Source organism: Pistacia vera, unplaced genomic scaffold, assembly GCF_008641045.1.
Source record: "Pistacia vera cultivar Batoury unplaced genomic scaffold, PisVer_v2 Contig49, whole genome shotgun sequence".
NCBI lineage: Eukaryota > Viridiplantae > Streptophyta > Magnoliopsida > Sapindales > Anacardiaceae > Pistacia > Pistacia vera.
Window position 1 is genome coordinate 51,973 of NW_022196323.1, and position 17,567 is coordinate 69,539.

The 17,567-nt window shown below is 30.8% G+C and overlaps 2 protein-coding genes across 2 annotated transcripts; both read right to left on the reverse strand.

The window, feature by feature from the left end:
* Positions 1–919: 919 nt before the first annotated feature.
* Positions 920–7,360, reverse strand: LOC116104961 (homeobox-leucine zipper protein HDG9-like). The gene is given in 10 exon segments (XM_031391385.1): positions 920–1,309; positions 1,768–1,940; positions 2,116–2,162; positions 2,164–2,239; positions 2,242–2,278; positions 4,333–4,434; positions 4,515–4,979; positions 5,096–5,287; positions 5,378–5,495; positions 7,347–7,360. Coding segments are annotated over 10 exon segments (1,614 nt in total).
* Positions 7,361–8,571: 1,211 nt separating this feature from the next.
* LOC116104962 (homeobox-leucine zipper protein ROC8-like) lies at positions 8,572–13,894 on the reverse strand. Its single transcript, XM_031391386.1, has 10 exons — positions 13,847–13,894; positions 13,183–13,302; positions 12,903–13,094; positions 12,322–12,786; positions 12,140–12,241; positions 11,821–12,027; positions 9,794–9,974; positions 9,429–9,697; positions 9,063–9,152; positions 8,572–8,961 (listed from the first exon to the last, which is right to left on the reverse strand). The coding sequence occupies exons 1-10, from the start codon at positions 13,892–13,894 to the stop codon at positions 8,572–8,574; spliced, it is 2,064 nt and encodes a 687-aa protein (XP_031247246.1).
* Positions 13,895–17,567: the final 3,673 nt, after the last annotated feature.

Genomic DNA, 17,567 nt, shown 5'->3' on the forward strand with positions numbered 1-17,567 from the left:
GGCACCCACAATGATTAAATGTTTTACCTGAGAATGGTCCCAATAATTTCAATAATTCTGTTACAGTTAATTCCTTAAAGGCTGAATTTTGGAGGCAGGATTATCATATTTATCTTAATAATTAATTAATTAATTATAATAACTTGAATTACAAATATTTTAGTTCTTAACACATTAATATAAATGTTTTAAAATTTTAAATAACTACTCTTATGATATAAATAAGAATATTATATATTATTCCATATAATAATTTGTGATTTTAGATAATAAACCTAAATTAAGAACAATCTAATCAAATGTAATTATAAAATATTACCTAAAATATTTTAATATTTATTATTATTTATACATATAAAAATTATTTAAAATACATCATATTATCATTTTATAAGAAATAATTACTAACATATCGTTAATATTAACGATAAATTAGAAATAAATTTAATAAATAGATTTATAATTAATAAGAAAAAGTCAGTGCCTAACTTGGGTAAGGAATTCCATGACTCATGAGATTCCTTATCCCAATCATTTAGGATAAATAATGGAGACTAGGGTTGGACATAATCCAATCTCATTCTCCTACAAATAGACCCAAACATGGGATTGGATTAATTTTTTTGAAAATAGTTGAATCCCTCTCCCAAGACATACGTTAAACCACAAGATTAGGACATACCATAGACATACCATATGATCAATACAATAACCTATTAAAAAACAAAGACCAAAAGACAATATAATTAATCAAACACTGCAAATTCTGAAAGAGCATTCAAATTCTTACAACTCACATAAAAAAGCAGTTGTAAACCATAAATTAAGTTTTCAAAATCCCAGATAAATAAGCAGACTGCATAATTATATTAAATTTTTCCCTGAGAGACAAGTTTAAATGGAGCAAGCAGCAGCTAGGTCAATCCAAATTACAGCAATTCAAAGTGGCCTTTATCCTCTGAACAGTGGAGCTGATAAGGGTGTTGACGGTGGCCACAGATTCCACGTTGACCTCCTTTGAAGATGAAACCAATATCTGAAGAGCCACTGTGAGAAGTGAACCACCAGCACTGGAACCAGCGGGGCTTCCAGAGTTTGAACTAGTTGAAGCTCCATTGTTGTTATCTGGACGCCCATCACCAGAGATTATAAAACCAGATGGAAGTATTGCAATATCTGAAGAATCCTTTCCGCTTATAGCAAGGTTCACTGATGGTATGTCTATCGGAGCATACACAATCATCGACCCTAACACATCTATGTAACTCTCTTGAAGCATTAACATGTTGTTCTCAGTTGGGACGAACGGCTGCTTCAATCAACCAACAAACAAGTAATTGAAATTTACAAAAAATAAATAAATAAATACATAAAAGGGTAATTTAAATAGTGAATAATTTAAGTAATTACCCTTATAATGGAAGTATAGTTCCCCGGGTGAGCACCATTTGAGATATGTGCAATCTCATTTGCAGGATTTCATTTGAAGAGTGTCCCATGTTATACAATGAAACTAGAGGTTAATTAATATTGAACTAATATAGTGTTGAAGCCTTTATCTACTAGTTTAAGTTGTAGGTGAAATGATAACTTAAATGGTATCAAAAACAAAGATCTAAGTTTGAAGTCCCTTATTCAACTAGTTAAACAAAAAAAAAAAAAAAGAACTTAGTTTTGTGAAGAGGCCTATGAACTAATATAATATTGAACATTCACCTAGAGGTTTAAGGTTATATATGAAAATCTTTAAATTCATATATTACTTACATGAACTCGCATTTTAGGATCTTGAAAAAATTGAAGTATTCCTGAGTAGGGAGTGGAAGCCAGAGAGAGGTAGCCGCGCTGACAACGGTTCCACTGGCGCTCTTTGTATGTTTTGGCGAACAGCCCTCTAACGCCACTATTGTTTACTTCAGATAACTGAGGGAAATTAGTTGCTTGACAATGTTAAAATTCCACAAAATTCTTCACCATTCTGGCCCTAGCTTCTATGCTCTTCTACTTAGGCGAGTTTATCACTGAGAAACAGAAGAAAGGAGAATAAAATTGTAGAAGATTGAGATTTATTTCAGAATAAAAATGATTTGGAGGAACTAATGAACAAGAAAGTACCTCCTCCAAGTTCATGAGTAGGTAAGGTTTCATCCATGGAGAAAAGATAGTCCTTTCACTATCCTTTGAAGAGTAACAACCCACTTTCTGCCATAGGCAGAACTACTGCAAATGAGATCTCTTAAAGCCGATGAGTTTGGCTTTTATCATCAACTTCCACATGTTACCCAAGTTACCTTGTTATACATAGTAATGTAGAAATTAAAAACAATTTAATGACAAAATAGTTACAGATATAGTTAATATTCATTTGTATAAAATTCTTGAAAGCTTAAAGAAGTCAAATAAAAAGATCTTAATTCCTACAATGGTTTTGGTCTAATAAGTGCTCTTAAACCTATTTCGGGTACACATACCTACATATCTTGTAATTGAACACACATCAATGCAGTACAGCTGTAATGAATGAAAAAGCGCTCTAAAACCTAATTTTTTTTTGAAAGTTATAAGAAAAATTATCATTAAAAAAATGAGTGAATAACTGGTTTGGTCCAAACAGAAACAATAAATATTGTGATCCATTACCTAAATGCCCGGTATACTTTGTGTAGAGATTTTAGTTACCTTTCTGTGAGATTTTATTTGTAATTAACTTAGGTTATTCTATTTGAGTTAAATCTATGTTTCTACTTAAGTTGATTGATTTGGCATCTGGTGTTGAATAATTAGAAAATAGAGAAATTTACTTCTCTAATTCTCCATTCTTCTCTCTCATACTCCTTCTAATAAGAATATTATCTCCACCCTCTATGGTAAGCTGTTCTAATTCTTTTTAACTTTTCAACTCTTTTCTTTATCGGTGATTTCATTTTACTTTGTGCTTCTCTCTGAATTCTATAGTTTTAATTATTTTTTCTCCCTCTACATTTTATGTCATTAGCTTACCTTAATTGATATCTATATACTTTTGAATCACAAGAAATAGTTCAATAATTGTCTTTTCCTTTCCTAACTATAATTTCATAGTCTTTTGAACTGACAAATTGTTTCTTAATTGAATATTCTCTTTCTGTCTTATATCATTCAACACTTCAAAAACATCACAACAAATCAACTAATTTCTTTCTTATATGATGAAATGGCATGCATTTTGTAAAATAAATACAATTTTTTGTATTAGAGTCTAGGGATTGCTGTTTAGTGAGATTTTGTTCATTAAAGAGTTAATTGGCTATAAGGTAGGTTCTTTATTGGTGTGAATACTTCTAGTAGAAAAGAAACTTAGAGTTTTGTTCAACCTTTTCTATCTCTAATCTCCATTCTCTCTCCCATTCCCTCTAATATATATTTTATTCTTTCTCCATTCTTACATTGTTTTAATCTTTTACATCTTTCTATTTCTTTAATCCTGTGTTTGTGATTTCTAACTTTTTCTTAATTACTCTCTCTGTTCTATACTCATACTATTTTCTCCCTTTCTCCTATTATATGTCCTTAACCTTATTAATTGTTAATCGTATACCGATACGTGTTATATGTTCTCTTGTCCTATATAGATTCATAACTATGAATATCCTTACAAATTTTTCATAATTAATAATTAATATCTTGTCTGTATTGTCCATAAAAAAAATTATGCATTATAACAATCAAGATAAATACGTAATTTTTCTTCTTCTCCTACAACTTTTCAAGATTTCCAATATCGCACAAAATTTTACCATGTATGTATTTCTCCCTTGTGATCATTTAACATGTCTTTCTTATCCTTAACATTCATGCATTTATGAACATCCACACAATTGGTTATGTAGTTATATGTTCTTTTCTTTTGTCCTATATTATCTTACACATACTTCTTAACATCAACAAAAATTGCTCATAAATTGAGTAATCTTCAGAGATATGCATGATCCGATCTCTTAATTCTAAAAAATTATAGTATATAACTTAAAGTTAAAATTGTAATAACTCACATTGGGAACATCCATTAGGATTTTTGAATCATGCAACCAGAAGGAAGCCTCCAACAACGGAAGGTGAATTTTTTTGGGGTGGCCAATCACAAGAACATCCACCATGAACCATAGCCCGGTTCAATTTGCTGGCAATGGCGAAGGCAATATACTCTCGAGGTGCACCAAGGAGAAGAATGTGCCTTGCTCATACATCTACGTTCCTAATGCTTGAGCTCATGAAGACTGAAGATTATGAAAACTTAATACATAAAAAAAAATCATTAAGTAATGTGAGGATTAATTCTTTAACTATATATACCAATTGCAAGCAACCGCTCCTATTTCCCGGAATTCCTTCTTCAAGAACTTGAATCGTCCTTGCTTCTGTAACAATTGTTGGAAATGTATCCACCCATTTATCCTGTGAAATAACAGAAAGTTATGGTTAATCAATTACTTTGTACGAAGCAAATTATAAACAAAAGAAATATGTGCACTGACCGAATCTAAAAAGTTGTCAATCAATTGCATTGCATTCATATTCACTATCCTTGAATCCTTTGATGACTCAAAGCGAGCACTTGAACTGTTGAAGTGACTAGCCCTAATGCATATCTTCTCATAACTATCTCGATTAATAACATATGTTCCGTCCGTTAAGCACTTGTTCCACAAGGGTTCATCGATTCGAAGAAGCCTAATCAATTCATCCATTCCATTAGTAGCAGTCTCTACCATGATTGTCTTCTCCACATCTGTGATTCCTTTAAATTGAAAAGGTAACGAAATGTTGTCCAGTGGCCCCGAGCCAAGATCAGGATCGAGATTAGCTCTCCCCATTGCTTGATTCTGAAAATTTGGTTGCAATGAAGCACCAAATGTTGATCCAGGAATAGGCATCAATGCATCAATATGTGGAATTGGTTTGCCTATGAATTTTGCAAGAAGGTTGGATAACTTTTCATGCTGCAAAAAATATATATATAAAAAAAAAAAATGGTTACCACATATCAATTAAATCAGATATCCCTAACTATCCAAAACAATATTGTAAACATAAAATCTTAGCATTCAAAACTAGCCTCTTCTTTCAAGCGAGCATTGTCCAAATGCAAATTCTGTAGGCAAAGTTGACGTTCTTCTTCTCCACAGGGAGGTCCACCGCATGATGGGCAAATCACATTCTTTAGGGCGTCTCTGATAGCTGAGTTTTCAGCTTGGATTCTTTCATTTTCTGCCCGGAGAACTGAGTTATCAGCTTTCTCATTCTGAGCCTGAAAAATAGTTGATAGATAAAAGAATCAACAAACCTAAAAGAACTTTTATTAGTATAATTGCTACAAATTAATATGTTGAAGTACCACCTTTGTTTGAGTTCTCTTATTTTGAAACCAAAACTTAATTTGCTTAGGATCAAGACCCAATTCCCTGCCTAATTGACGCCGTTGATTGTCATCGGGATGAGGACACTCCTTGAAAAACCTGAATTGAAAGAACATAAAATCATTTGAAGTTTAGATATACATTAGCTATAGAAGACTTTTGCATAAAATAAAACTAAGATGTAATTCAAAATGAACCCAAAGAAAAGTGTCGAATTAACATACAGTCAAGCAACAAATATTAACAATTAAAATCAAAGAAAGGTTTCAAAAAAAAAAAAAAGAGTTAACCAAATATTCATTGATAGATCCAAAATCTATATTAGTATGAAATGATGTTAGAACCAAAATAATACAGATCGTTAATTCCTACAATGGTTTTGGTCTAATAAGTGCTCTTAAAAACCTATTTCGGGTACACATACCTACATATCCTTGTAATTGAACACACATCAATCAGTACAGCTTAATGAATGAAAAAGCTCTAAAACCTAATTTTTTTTGAAAGTTAATAAGAAAAATTATCATTAAAAAAATTGTTAGGAATAACTGGTTGTCCAAACAGAAACAATAAATATTGTGATCCATTACCTAAATGCCCGGTATACTTTGTAGAGATTTTAGTTACCTTTCTGTGAGATTTTATTTGTTAATTTAACTTAGGTTATTCTATTTGAGTTAAATCTATGTTTCTACTTAAGGTTGATTATTTTGGCATCTGGTGTTGAATAATTAGAAATAGAGAAATTTACTTCTCTAATTCTCCATTCTTCTCTCTCATCTCCTTCTAATAAGAATATTATCTCCACCCTCTATGTAACTGTTCTAATTCTTTTAACTTTTCAACTTTTCTTTATCGTGATTTCATTTTACTTTGTGCTTCTCTCTGAATTCTATAGTTTTAATTTTTTTTCTCCCTCTTACATTTTATGTCATTAGCTTACCTTAATTGATATCTATATACTTTTGAATCACAAGAAATAGTTCAATAATTGTCTTTCCTTTCCTAATATAATTTCATATCTTTTGAACATGACAAATTGTTTCTTAATTGAATATTCTCTTTCTGTCTTATATCATTCATACACTTCAAAAACATCACAACAAATCAACTAATTCTTTCTTATATGATGAAATGCATGCATTTTTGTAAAATAAATACAATTTTTTGTATTAGAGTCTAGGGATTGCTGTTTTAGTGAGATTTCTGTCATTAAGAGTTATTGGCTATAGGTAGGTTCTTTATTGGTGGTGAATACTTCTAGTAGCAAAAGAAACTTGAGTTTTGTTTCAACCTTTTCATCTCTAATCCTCCATTCTTCTCTCCATTCCCTCATAATATATATTTTATTCTTTCTCCATCTTACTTGTTTTTAATCTTTTACATCTTCTATTTCTTTAATCCTTGGTTTGGATTTCTAACTTTTTCTTAATTACTCTCTTGTTCTATACTTCATACTTTTCTCCCTTTTCCTATTATATGTCCTTACCTTCATTAATTGTTAATCGTATACTCGATAGTTGTTATATGTTCTCTTGTCCTATATAGATTCATAACTTATGATATCCTTACAAATTTTTATAATTAATAATTAATATTTGTCTTTCTGTCCCAAAAATTATGCATTTATAACATCAAAAAATACTATTTTTCTTCTTCTCCTACAACTTTTCAAGCATTTCCAATATCGCGACGAAATTGCATTACCATGTATGTATTTTCCCTTGTTCATTTAACATGTCTTTCTTATCCTATAACATTTCATGCATTTATGAACATCAACAATTGGTATTAGTTATATGTTTTTTCTTTTGTCCTATATTATCTACACATACTTCTTAACATCAACAAAAATTGCTCATAAATTGAGTAATCTTCAGAGATATGCATGATCCGTCTCTTAATTCTAAAAAATATTAGTATATAACTTAATAAATTGTAATAACTCACATTGGAACATCCATTAGGATTTTTGAATCATGCAACCAGAAGGAAGCCTCCAACAACGAGAAGGTGAAATTTTTTTGGGGTGGCCAATCACAAGAACATCCACCATGACCATAGCCCGTTCAATTTGCTGGCAATGGCGAAGGAATAGTACTCTCGAGGTGCACCAAGGAGACAGAATGTGCCTTGCTCATACATCTACGTTCTAATGCTTGAGCTCATGAAGACTGAAGATTATGAAAACTTAATACATAAAAAAAAATCATTAAGAAAAACAATCCACTCCAATGCATTATGTTGCGCCACTGGGGCACCCACAATGATTAAATGTTTTACCTGAGAATGGTCCCAATAATTTCAATAATTCTGTTACAGTTAATTCCTTAAAGGCTGAATTTTGGAGGCAGGATTATCATATTTATCTTAATAATTAATTAATTAATTATAATAACTTGAATTACAAATATTTTAGTTCTTAACACATTAATATAAATGTTTTAAAATTTTAAATAACTACTCTTATGATATAAATAAGAATATTATATATTATTCCATATAATAATTTGTGATTTTAGATAATAAACCTAAATTAAGAACAATCTAATCAAATGTAATTATAAAATATTACCTAAAATATTTTAATATTTATTATTATTTATACATATAAAAATTATTTAAAATACATCATATTATCATTTTATAAGAAATAATTACTAACATATCGTTAATATTAACGATAAATTAGAAATAAATTTAATAAATAGATTTATAATTAATAAGAAAAAGTCAGTGCCTAACTTGGGTAAGGAATTCCATGACTCATGAGATTCCTTATCCCAATCATTTAGGATAAATAATGGAGACTAGGGTTGGACATAATCCAATCTCATTCTCCTACAAATAGACCCAAACATGGGATTGGATTAATTTTTTTGAAAATAGTTGAATCCCTCTCCCAAGACATACGTTAAACCACAAGATTAGGACATACCATAGACATACCATATGATCAATACAATAACCTATTAAAAAACAAAGACCAAAAGACAATATAATTAATCAAACACTGCAAATTCTGAAAGAGCATTCAAATTCTTACAACTCACATAAAAAAGCAGTTGTAAACCATAAATTAAGTTTTCAAAATCCCAGATAAATAAGCAGACTGCATAATTATATTAAATTTTTCCCTGAGAGACAAGTTTAAATGGAGCAAGCAGCAGCTAGGTCAATCCAAATTACAGCAATTCAAAGTGGCCTTTATCCTCTGAACAGTGGAGCTGATAAGGGTGTTGACGGTGGCCACAGATTCCACGTTGACCTCCTTTGAAGATGAAACCAATATCTGAAGAGCCACTGTGAGAAGTGAACCACCAGCACTGGAACCAGCGGGGCTTCCAGAGTTTGAACTAGTTGAAGCTCCATTGTTGTTATCTGGACGCCCATCACCAGAGATTATAAAACCAGATGGAAGTATTGCAATATCTGAAGAATCCTTTCCGCTTATAGCAAGGTTCACTGATGGTATGTCTATCGGAGCATACACAATCATCGACCCTAACACATCTATGTAACTCTCTTGAAGCATTAACATGTTGTTCTCAGTTGGGACGAACGGCTGCTTCAATCAACCAACAAACAAGTAATTGAAATTTACAAAAAATAAATAAATAAATACATAAAAGGGTAATTTAAATAGTGAATAATTTAAGTAATTACCCTTATAATGGAAGTATAGTTCCCCGGGTGAGCACCATTTGAGATATGTGCAATCTCATTTGCAGGATTTCCATTTGAAAGAGTGTCCCACTGTTATACAATGAAACTAGAGGTTAATTAATATTGAACTAATATAGTGTCGAGCCTTTATCTACTAGTTTAAGTTTGTAGGTGAAATGATAACTTAATATGGTATCAAAACCAAAGATCTAAAGTTTGAAGTCCCTTATTCAACTAGGTTAAACAAAAAAAAAAAAAAAGAACTTAGTTTCATGTGAAGAGGCCTATTGAACTAATATAATATTGAACATTCACCTAGTAGTTTAAGGTTATATATGAAAATCTTTAAATTCATATATTACTTACATGAACTCGCATTTTAGGATCTTTGAAAAAATTGAAGATATTCTGAGTAGGGAGTGGAAGCCAGAGAGAGGTAGCCGCGCTGACAACGGTTCCACTGGGCTGGCCTTCTTGTATGTTTTGGCGAACAGCCACTCTAACGCCACTATTGTTTACTTCAGATAACTGAGGGAAATCTAGTTTGCTTGACATGTTTAAAATTCCACAAAAATTCTTCACCATTCTGTGCCCTAGCTTCATTATGCTCTTTCTACCTTCAGGCGAGTTTATCACTGAGAAACAAAAGAAAGGAGAAATAAAATTGTAGAAGATTGAGATTTATTTCAGAATAAAAATGATTTTGGAGGAACTAATGAACAAGAAAGTACCTCCTCCAAGTTCATGAGTAGGTAAGGTTTCATCCATGGAGAAAGATAGTCTTTCACATATCCTCTGAAGAGTAACAACCCACCTTTCTGCTCCATAGGCAGAACTACTGCACATGAGATCTCTATAAAGCCGATGAGTTTGGCTTTTATCATCAACTTCCACATGTTCTACCCAAGTTACCTTTGTTATACATAGTAATGTCAGAAATTAAAAACAATTTATTCAATTTAAATGACAAAATAGTTACAGATATAGTTAATATTCATTTGTTATAAAATTCTTGAAAGCTCTAAAGAAGTCAAATAAAAGATCTTAATTCCTACAATGGTTTTGTATCTAATAAGTGCTCTTAAAACCTATTTCTGGGTATACATACCATACATATCCTTGTAATTTGAACACACAATCAATGCAGTACAGCTTAATTGAATGAAAAATGCTCTAAAAACCTAATTTTTTTTTTGAAAGTTAATAAGAAAAATTATCATTAAAAAAATTGTTAGGATTATAACTGGTTTTGTCCAATACAGAAACAATAAATATTGTGATCCATTACCTCAAATGCCCGGTATACTTTTGTTAGAGATTTTTAGTTACCCTTTCTGTGAGATTTTTATTTGTTAATTTAACTTAGGTTATTCTATTTGAGTTAAATCTATGTTTCTTACTTAAGGTTGATTCATTTTGGCATCTTGGTGTTGAATAATTATGAAAATAGAGAAATTTACTTCTCTAATTCTCCATTCTTCTCTCTCATCTCCTTCTAATAAGTATTATTTATCTCCACCCTCTATTGTAACCTTGTTCTAATTCTTTTTAACTTTCCAACTCTTTTCTTTATCTGTGATTTCTATTTTACTTTGTGCTTTCTCTCTGAATTCTATAGTCTTAATTTTTTTTTTTTTTTTTCTCCCTCTTACATTTTATGTCATTAGCTTACCTTAATTGATATCTCATATACTTTTGAAGATCACAAGAAATAGTTCAATAATTGTCTTTCCTTTCCTATACATATAATTTCATATTCTTTTGAACATCATGACAAATTGTTTCTTAATTGATATATTCTCTTTCTTGTCTTATATCATTTCATACACTTCAAAACATCACAACAAATCAACTAATTTCTTCTTATATGATGAAATTGCATGCATTTTTGTAAAATAAATACAATTTTTTGTATTAGAGTCTAGGGATTGCTGTTTTAGTGAGATTTCTGTTCATTAACTTGAGTTAAATTTGGCTATTAAGGTAGGTTTCTTTATTGGTGTTTAATACTTCCTAGTAGCAAAGAAACTTAGAGTTTTGTTTCAACCATTTCCATCTCTAATCCTCCATTCTTCTTTCTCATTCCCTCTAATATATATTTTTATTTTCTTTCTCCATCTTACTCTTGTTTTAAATCTTTTTACATCTTTCTATTTCTTTAATCCTTTGGTTTGGGATTTCTATCTTTTTCTTAATTACTCTCTTTGTTCTATACTTCATACTGTTTTCTCCCTTTCTCCTATTATATGTCCTTAACCTTCATTAATTGATAATCGTATACTCGATACGTTGTTATATTTTCTCTCTTGTCCTATATAGATTCATATACTTATGAATATCCTTACAAATTTTTCATAATTAATAATTAATATCTTGTCTTTCTTGTCCGACAAAAAATTATGCATTTATAACCATCACGATAAAATACTTATTTTTCTTCTTCTCCTACAACTTTTCAAGCATTTCCAAATATCGCGATGAATTGTTCATTACTATGTATGTATTCTCTCCCTTGTTCTCATTTAACATGTCTTTCTTATCCTATAACATTTCATGCATTTATGAACATCACAACAAATTGGTTATTAGTTCATATGTTCTTTTTCTTTGTCCTATATTATCTCACACATAATCTTCTTAACATCAACAAAAATTGCTCATAAATTGAGTAATCTTTCAGAGATATGCATGATCCGATCTCTTAATTACTAAAAATATATAGTATATAACTTAAAGTTAATAAATTGTAATAACTCACATTGGAACATCCATTAGGCATTTCTTGAATCATGCAACCAGAAGGAAGCCTCCAACAACGAGAAGGTGAAATATTTTCTTGGGGTGGCCAATCACAAGATACATCCACCATGACCCATAGCCCTTGTTCAATTTGCTGGCAATGGCGAAGGAAATAGTACTCTCGAGGTGCCACCAAGGGAGACAGAATGTGCATTTGCTCATACATCTACGTTCATTATATGCTTGAGCTCATGAAGACTGAAGATTATGAAAACTATAATACATAAAAAAAAAAAATCATTAATTAATGTGAGGATTAATTCTTTAACTATATATACCAATTGCAAGCAACCGCTCCTATTTCCCGGAATTCCTTCTTCAAGAACTTGAATCGTCCTTGCTTCTGTAACAATTGTTGGAAATATATCCACCCATTTATCCTGTGAAATAACAGAAAATTATGGTTAATCAATTACTTTGTACGAAGCAAATTATAAACAAAAGAAATATGTGCACTGACCGAATCTAAAAAGTTGTCAATCAATTGCATTGCATTCATATTCACTATCCTTGAATCCTTTGATGACTCAAAGCGAGCACTTGAACTGTTGAAGTGACTAGCCCTAATGCATATCTTCTCATAACTATCTCGATTAATAACATATGTTCCGTCCGTTAAGCACTTGTTCCACAAGGGTTCATCGATTCGAAGAAGCCTAATCAATTCATCCATTCCATTAGTAGCAGTCTCTACCATGATTGTCTTCTCCACATCTGTGATTCCTTTAAATTGAAAAGGTAACGAAATGTTGTCCAGTGGCCCCGAGCCAAGATCAGGATCGAGATTAGCTCTCCCCATTGCTTGATTCTGAAAATTTGGTTGCAATGAAGCACCAAATGTTGATCCAGGAATAGGCATCAATGCATCAATATGTGGAATTGGTTTGCCTATGAATTTTGCAAGAAGGTTGGATAACTTTTCATGCTGCAAAAAATATATATATAAAAAAAAAAAATGGTTACCACATATCAATTAAATCACATATCCCTAACTATCCAAAACAATATTGTAAACATAAAATCTTAGCATTCAAAACTAGCCTCTTCTTTCAAGCGAGCATTGTCCAAATGCAAATTCTGTAGGCAAAGTTGACGTTCTTCTTCTCCACAGGGAGGTCCACCGCATGATGGGCAAATCACATTCTTTAGGGCGTCTCTGATAGCTGAGTTTTCAGCTTGGATTCTTTCATTTTCTGCCCGGAGAACTGAGTTATCAGCTTTCTCATTCTGAGCCTGAAAAATAGTTGATAGATAAAAGAATCAACAAACCTAAAACGAACTTTTATTAGTATAATTGCTACAAATTAATATGTTGAAGTACCACCTTTGTTTGAGTTCTCTTATTTTGAAACCAAAACTTAATTTGCTTAGGATCAAGACCCAATTCCCTGCCTAATTGACGCCGTTGATTGTCATCGGGATGAGGACATCCTTGAAAAACCTGAATGAAAGAACAAAAATCATTTGAAGTTTAGATATACATTAGTATAGAAGACTTGCTAAAATAAAACTAGATGTAATTCAAAATGAACCCAAAGAAAAGTGTCGAGATTAACATACAGTCAACAAACAAATATAACAATTAAAATCAAAGAAAGGTTTCAAAAAAAAAAAAAAGAGTTAACCAAATATTCATTGATAGATCCAAAATTATATTAGTATGAAATGATGTTAGAACCCAATAATACAAAAATAATTGGAAAAATTGTTTGCCTTCTCATGACATTAGAATGGGAATTCAAACAAAAAAAAAAAAAAAAAAAGCGCAGAGACATTAAAAAGTATAAAACAGATTCAAAGAAAAAATGAATTAATCTTAACAATGAAATCCAAACAAAATAAAAAAAAAAAAAAAATTGTTGTCATCTATAAATTAGATGAAAATCTGAAGAATAGAGATATATATAATAGTACGCTTCAAGAATCTGTATTTGGTGAGTTGTATGGCGATGGTATGTCCTTTTTCCTATGCGAGAATTAGAAGCCTCTTGTTCATCACCGGAATTACCACCACTTCCCATCACAAAATCCATTATTTGCAGACTGAAATATATTTATATGAAATTATCTTGTTTATAAATGCTATTCAAGAACACTGATAATATGTTTAAGCAGACGAAGATAGTTGACTAATATAACTTTCAGAGGAGAATTCAATTTAAGGATAGACAAGAGCACGAGACAGAAGTAAGACGAGAAATTGGTTTTATGTCTTTTCTTTGGGTTTTTCAACAATCAAACCTGCGAAGAACACGTAGACAACCCAGCGAAAATCAAGGGATATGAGATATGTTGTGCATGAAAGATACCAAATAAGACAAAATGTACATAAAATGGTTAAAAGGTTCTTGCAATAATCACAACCATATCATATATATATAATTTACCTGACGACCATTAATTTTCATTAGAGGATGATTTTTATGACTTCTATCTTTCTATTCTTTTTTCCATATATGGCTTTCTTTTTCTACCTTTTTTTTTAATTCTCTTTATGAAATAATTATTTTATGTTTTATCCTTTCTTTAATATGCCGTTTATGGAATTATTATATAGTAGGAAAGGACCAACTCTTAATTTTCTTTCTAATTTTCATTTTAAGGCAAGAATTGGGTTTCTTTCTACAAGAATTGTACACTAGTATGACTGAAACTAATATATTTTGGATAACATTTTGTATCCATCGGTTAAAACCATATAATTAACTCTCAGGTTCTTTTAATACAATTTTATGACACAATTTCATGATTGTTGATTCATAATAATCTATTTGCTTAAAAATAATTAACTTTAAGTTTTCAACTAACTGCATTGAATATTGAATAAAGGACTAAGAATTTGTATCGAAAATTTGTTTAATAATAATTTAATCATATAATTAATTGTATTACTTCTATTTTGTATTTCTACAGCGAATGGTTTGGCCGTTGCGTGACAAAGGTGAAAATACAATTACTCAACTTGTTGTTGTATTTGGTTTGCCCATAGACAATATAGGTGGAACTTCTTACTCTAATTTCAATTTTGAGTTACGTATTCCAACCCTAGGTTTGGCATATCTACAATCAGTACCCCTGGTTTTGGAAACTATCAACATTCTACCTTGCTTTAATGTTTGTTAATGCGTCCTGACATTTGAGTATTTGACACTGGTTCAGACATTACAATGAGTAAATTACCCTTAGTTTTTGTATTATTAAAATAATAATTAAACAAAATCAATAAATATATTCTTTAAAAAACCATTAATTCCAAATCAACAACTACTAGAAAAATTAATGAAATATTTAATTAATAAAAATATTAATCACAAATCATTCAAAATAACGCCACCCATCTTCACAATCCTTCGTCTTGTCTCTTCCATGGAAAAGCTTCTACTGAAAAATCTTCATCTCTACCACTTTCCTTACAATAGTTGGATATTTTCCATAAAACCAAATAACAAACCCACAGCATAGAATAACAAAAAAACCAATACAACCTTTCCTAACACCAGAGGTCTAGAACCACCACAACGAAAATCACAAGTTCAACAAATCTCAAATTAATAACAAGTCAAATAATGTTTCAGATTAATCATACATTAGATAAAAATTTCAGATTCAGATGGCAAGTCGTATTATTCTCTTAAGCATAAAAGAAGACGAGCTTTGTCCCACCCTAAGCAAGAAGTCGAAACAGTGAACAAAGAACCAACCTCATTTCCTGCACTTTGCTAAGACAATATGACATAATCTAATCAATAACAATAGTCTCAACTACCAACTCATGGTTTTCAAAAAGATACTTTCGACTTGTTTTTCAAGCAACTTGATACAGTTTATAAACATATGTGGGTTGTGCAAAAATACTACAAATATTGTTGCCATATGAGGGAAAATTTGGTAGCCATCAGGCACCTGAAGTCGGCGAGGCTGGGATCTGGTAGTCAACCGCTATCAGGCCGCGGGATCTAACAACGGTTGTTTGGTCATGTTGGCCGCAGCCAAGGAAGTTGTTTTTCATACTTAATTTTTAAGTTTTATTTTGGGTTGAAATTTTTAAGTTTACTGTGACAGATGTTTTAAAAAGATTAGGGTTTGTATACCATATAGCTTTTTTTCCCTTTTTTATAACGGTTACATAATGTCAAGGAGAAGGACATAACCACCCGGCAGCTGTTAACTTTAATGTTTGTATACTAAAATTGGGTGGAAGTACATTGATTGTTTTTGGAACCAAAGGTAATAACTTGTGGTTTCCCTTTACCTTAGGTCGGTACATGCAATTCGGCCGAAAAGTAATAATATCGGATTTTGAATCAAATTTTCCCAAAAAAACCAAATATAGGTTACGGTCCTCAAAAGTACAAGCAAAAAAAATTTAAGAAGTGATCTTAGGTACCCAAATCATCTATGGTCCTTGAGGGTTGGTTTTGGTTCCTTTAGGAACCCACACTTTCTTTGTGCCCATAAGATGATTCTATTTTATTGGGCAAGACAAAAACATATGAGCGCTTCACCTCCAAAATAGTTACAAAGTCATATTGGCCTCACTTAAGGTGGAAGCTTTAACAAATAATTTGCCTTAAAGGTTTGTACCCAAGTCCTCTTTTGTTCAAAACTCCCCTTTGTACCCTAAACATTTTATCAAGAATGTCCTTCCTATTTTTGAAGTTTAAAACAAACTTAGTCAAATTCTTTTCACTTTTCTTTAAAATCTCATTTTCAATGATTTTCTTTTCTCTTTGAGGCTTTATCAAGTTGATTTTCAAACTTTTGTTTTTCTTTTCAAAAATAGAAAACTTGTTTTCCTGAATTCCTTATCCTTTAGGCTTAGAGTTTTCTTTGATAAGAAAATCATTTTCTTTCTTTAAATCTTCATTTTTCTTTTTCTAAGCTTGAAGTTCTCTTATTAAGAGTTCCATTTTTTTTAAATACAAAATACAATTTTTTTTTTTTTCAAGTGTATCAAATTAACTAGTATTCATATGTATGGTTATCATCTCACTCATCATCAAAATTGTCCAAGGAATGAGATGAGCTAGAGTTAGTTACCTCCAAACTGTCTATTACTATGAACCAGAAGCGGACCCAGCCCATTAGGCCTACCCTCACATTTAAAAAAAAAAAAAAAAAAAATTGTTTATATAGGCCCCATAAATTTTTTTATTAATATATATGTCTAGGCTTGCCTTCAAATTTAAAAAAAATTAGAAATATTATACATATATCCAAACTCATAAAAAATTTGCTATTAATATATATATTCAACGCCTACATCATATTAAAAGTTTAAAACTCTCTCCACTATTTTCTACGTCCACCTATTTTTTATGATTTTATCCATAAAATTCTTTACTCTCTCATTCTCTCTTTCACGTTCTTTATGTTATTCATTCTTAAAACTTTTGAAGATTGAAATTGTTGAAGTTTTTACTAATCAAGGTGCCACAATTAAATTCATGTTCTGTTTTATCAATTTTAGGTATGTATATTGCTAATTTCATTTTAGTTTATTTAAGGGTTGAATCATGCTTATTTTTTGGAGGTTTTTAATTCTAATTTGATGGACAAGAGTGCTTATAAGCCAAAAAAAAAAAAAAAGTATCTCCCACAACTTTTTTTTTTTTTTTTTTTTTTTTTTTTTTTGCTTATAAGCTCAAAAAAGTTATAACAAATATGTCAGCTTAATTTTAGAGCTTATAAGCTAATTTGACCAGC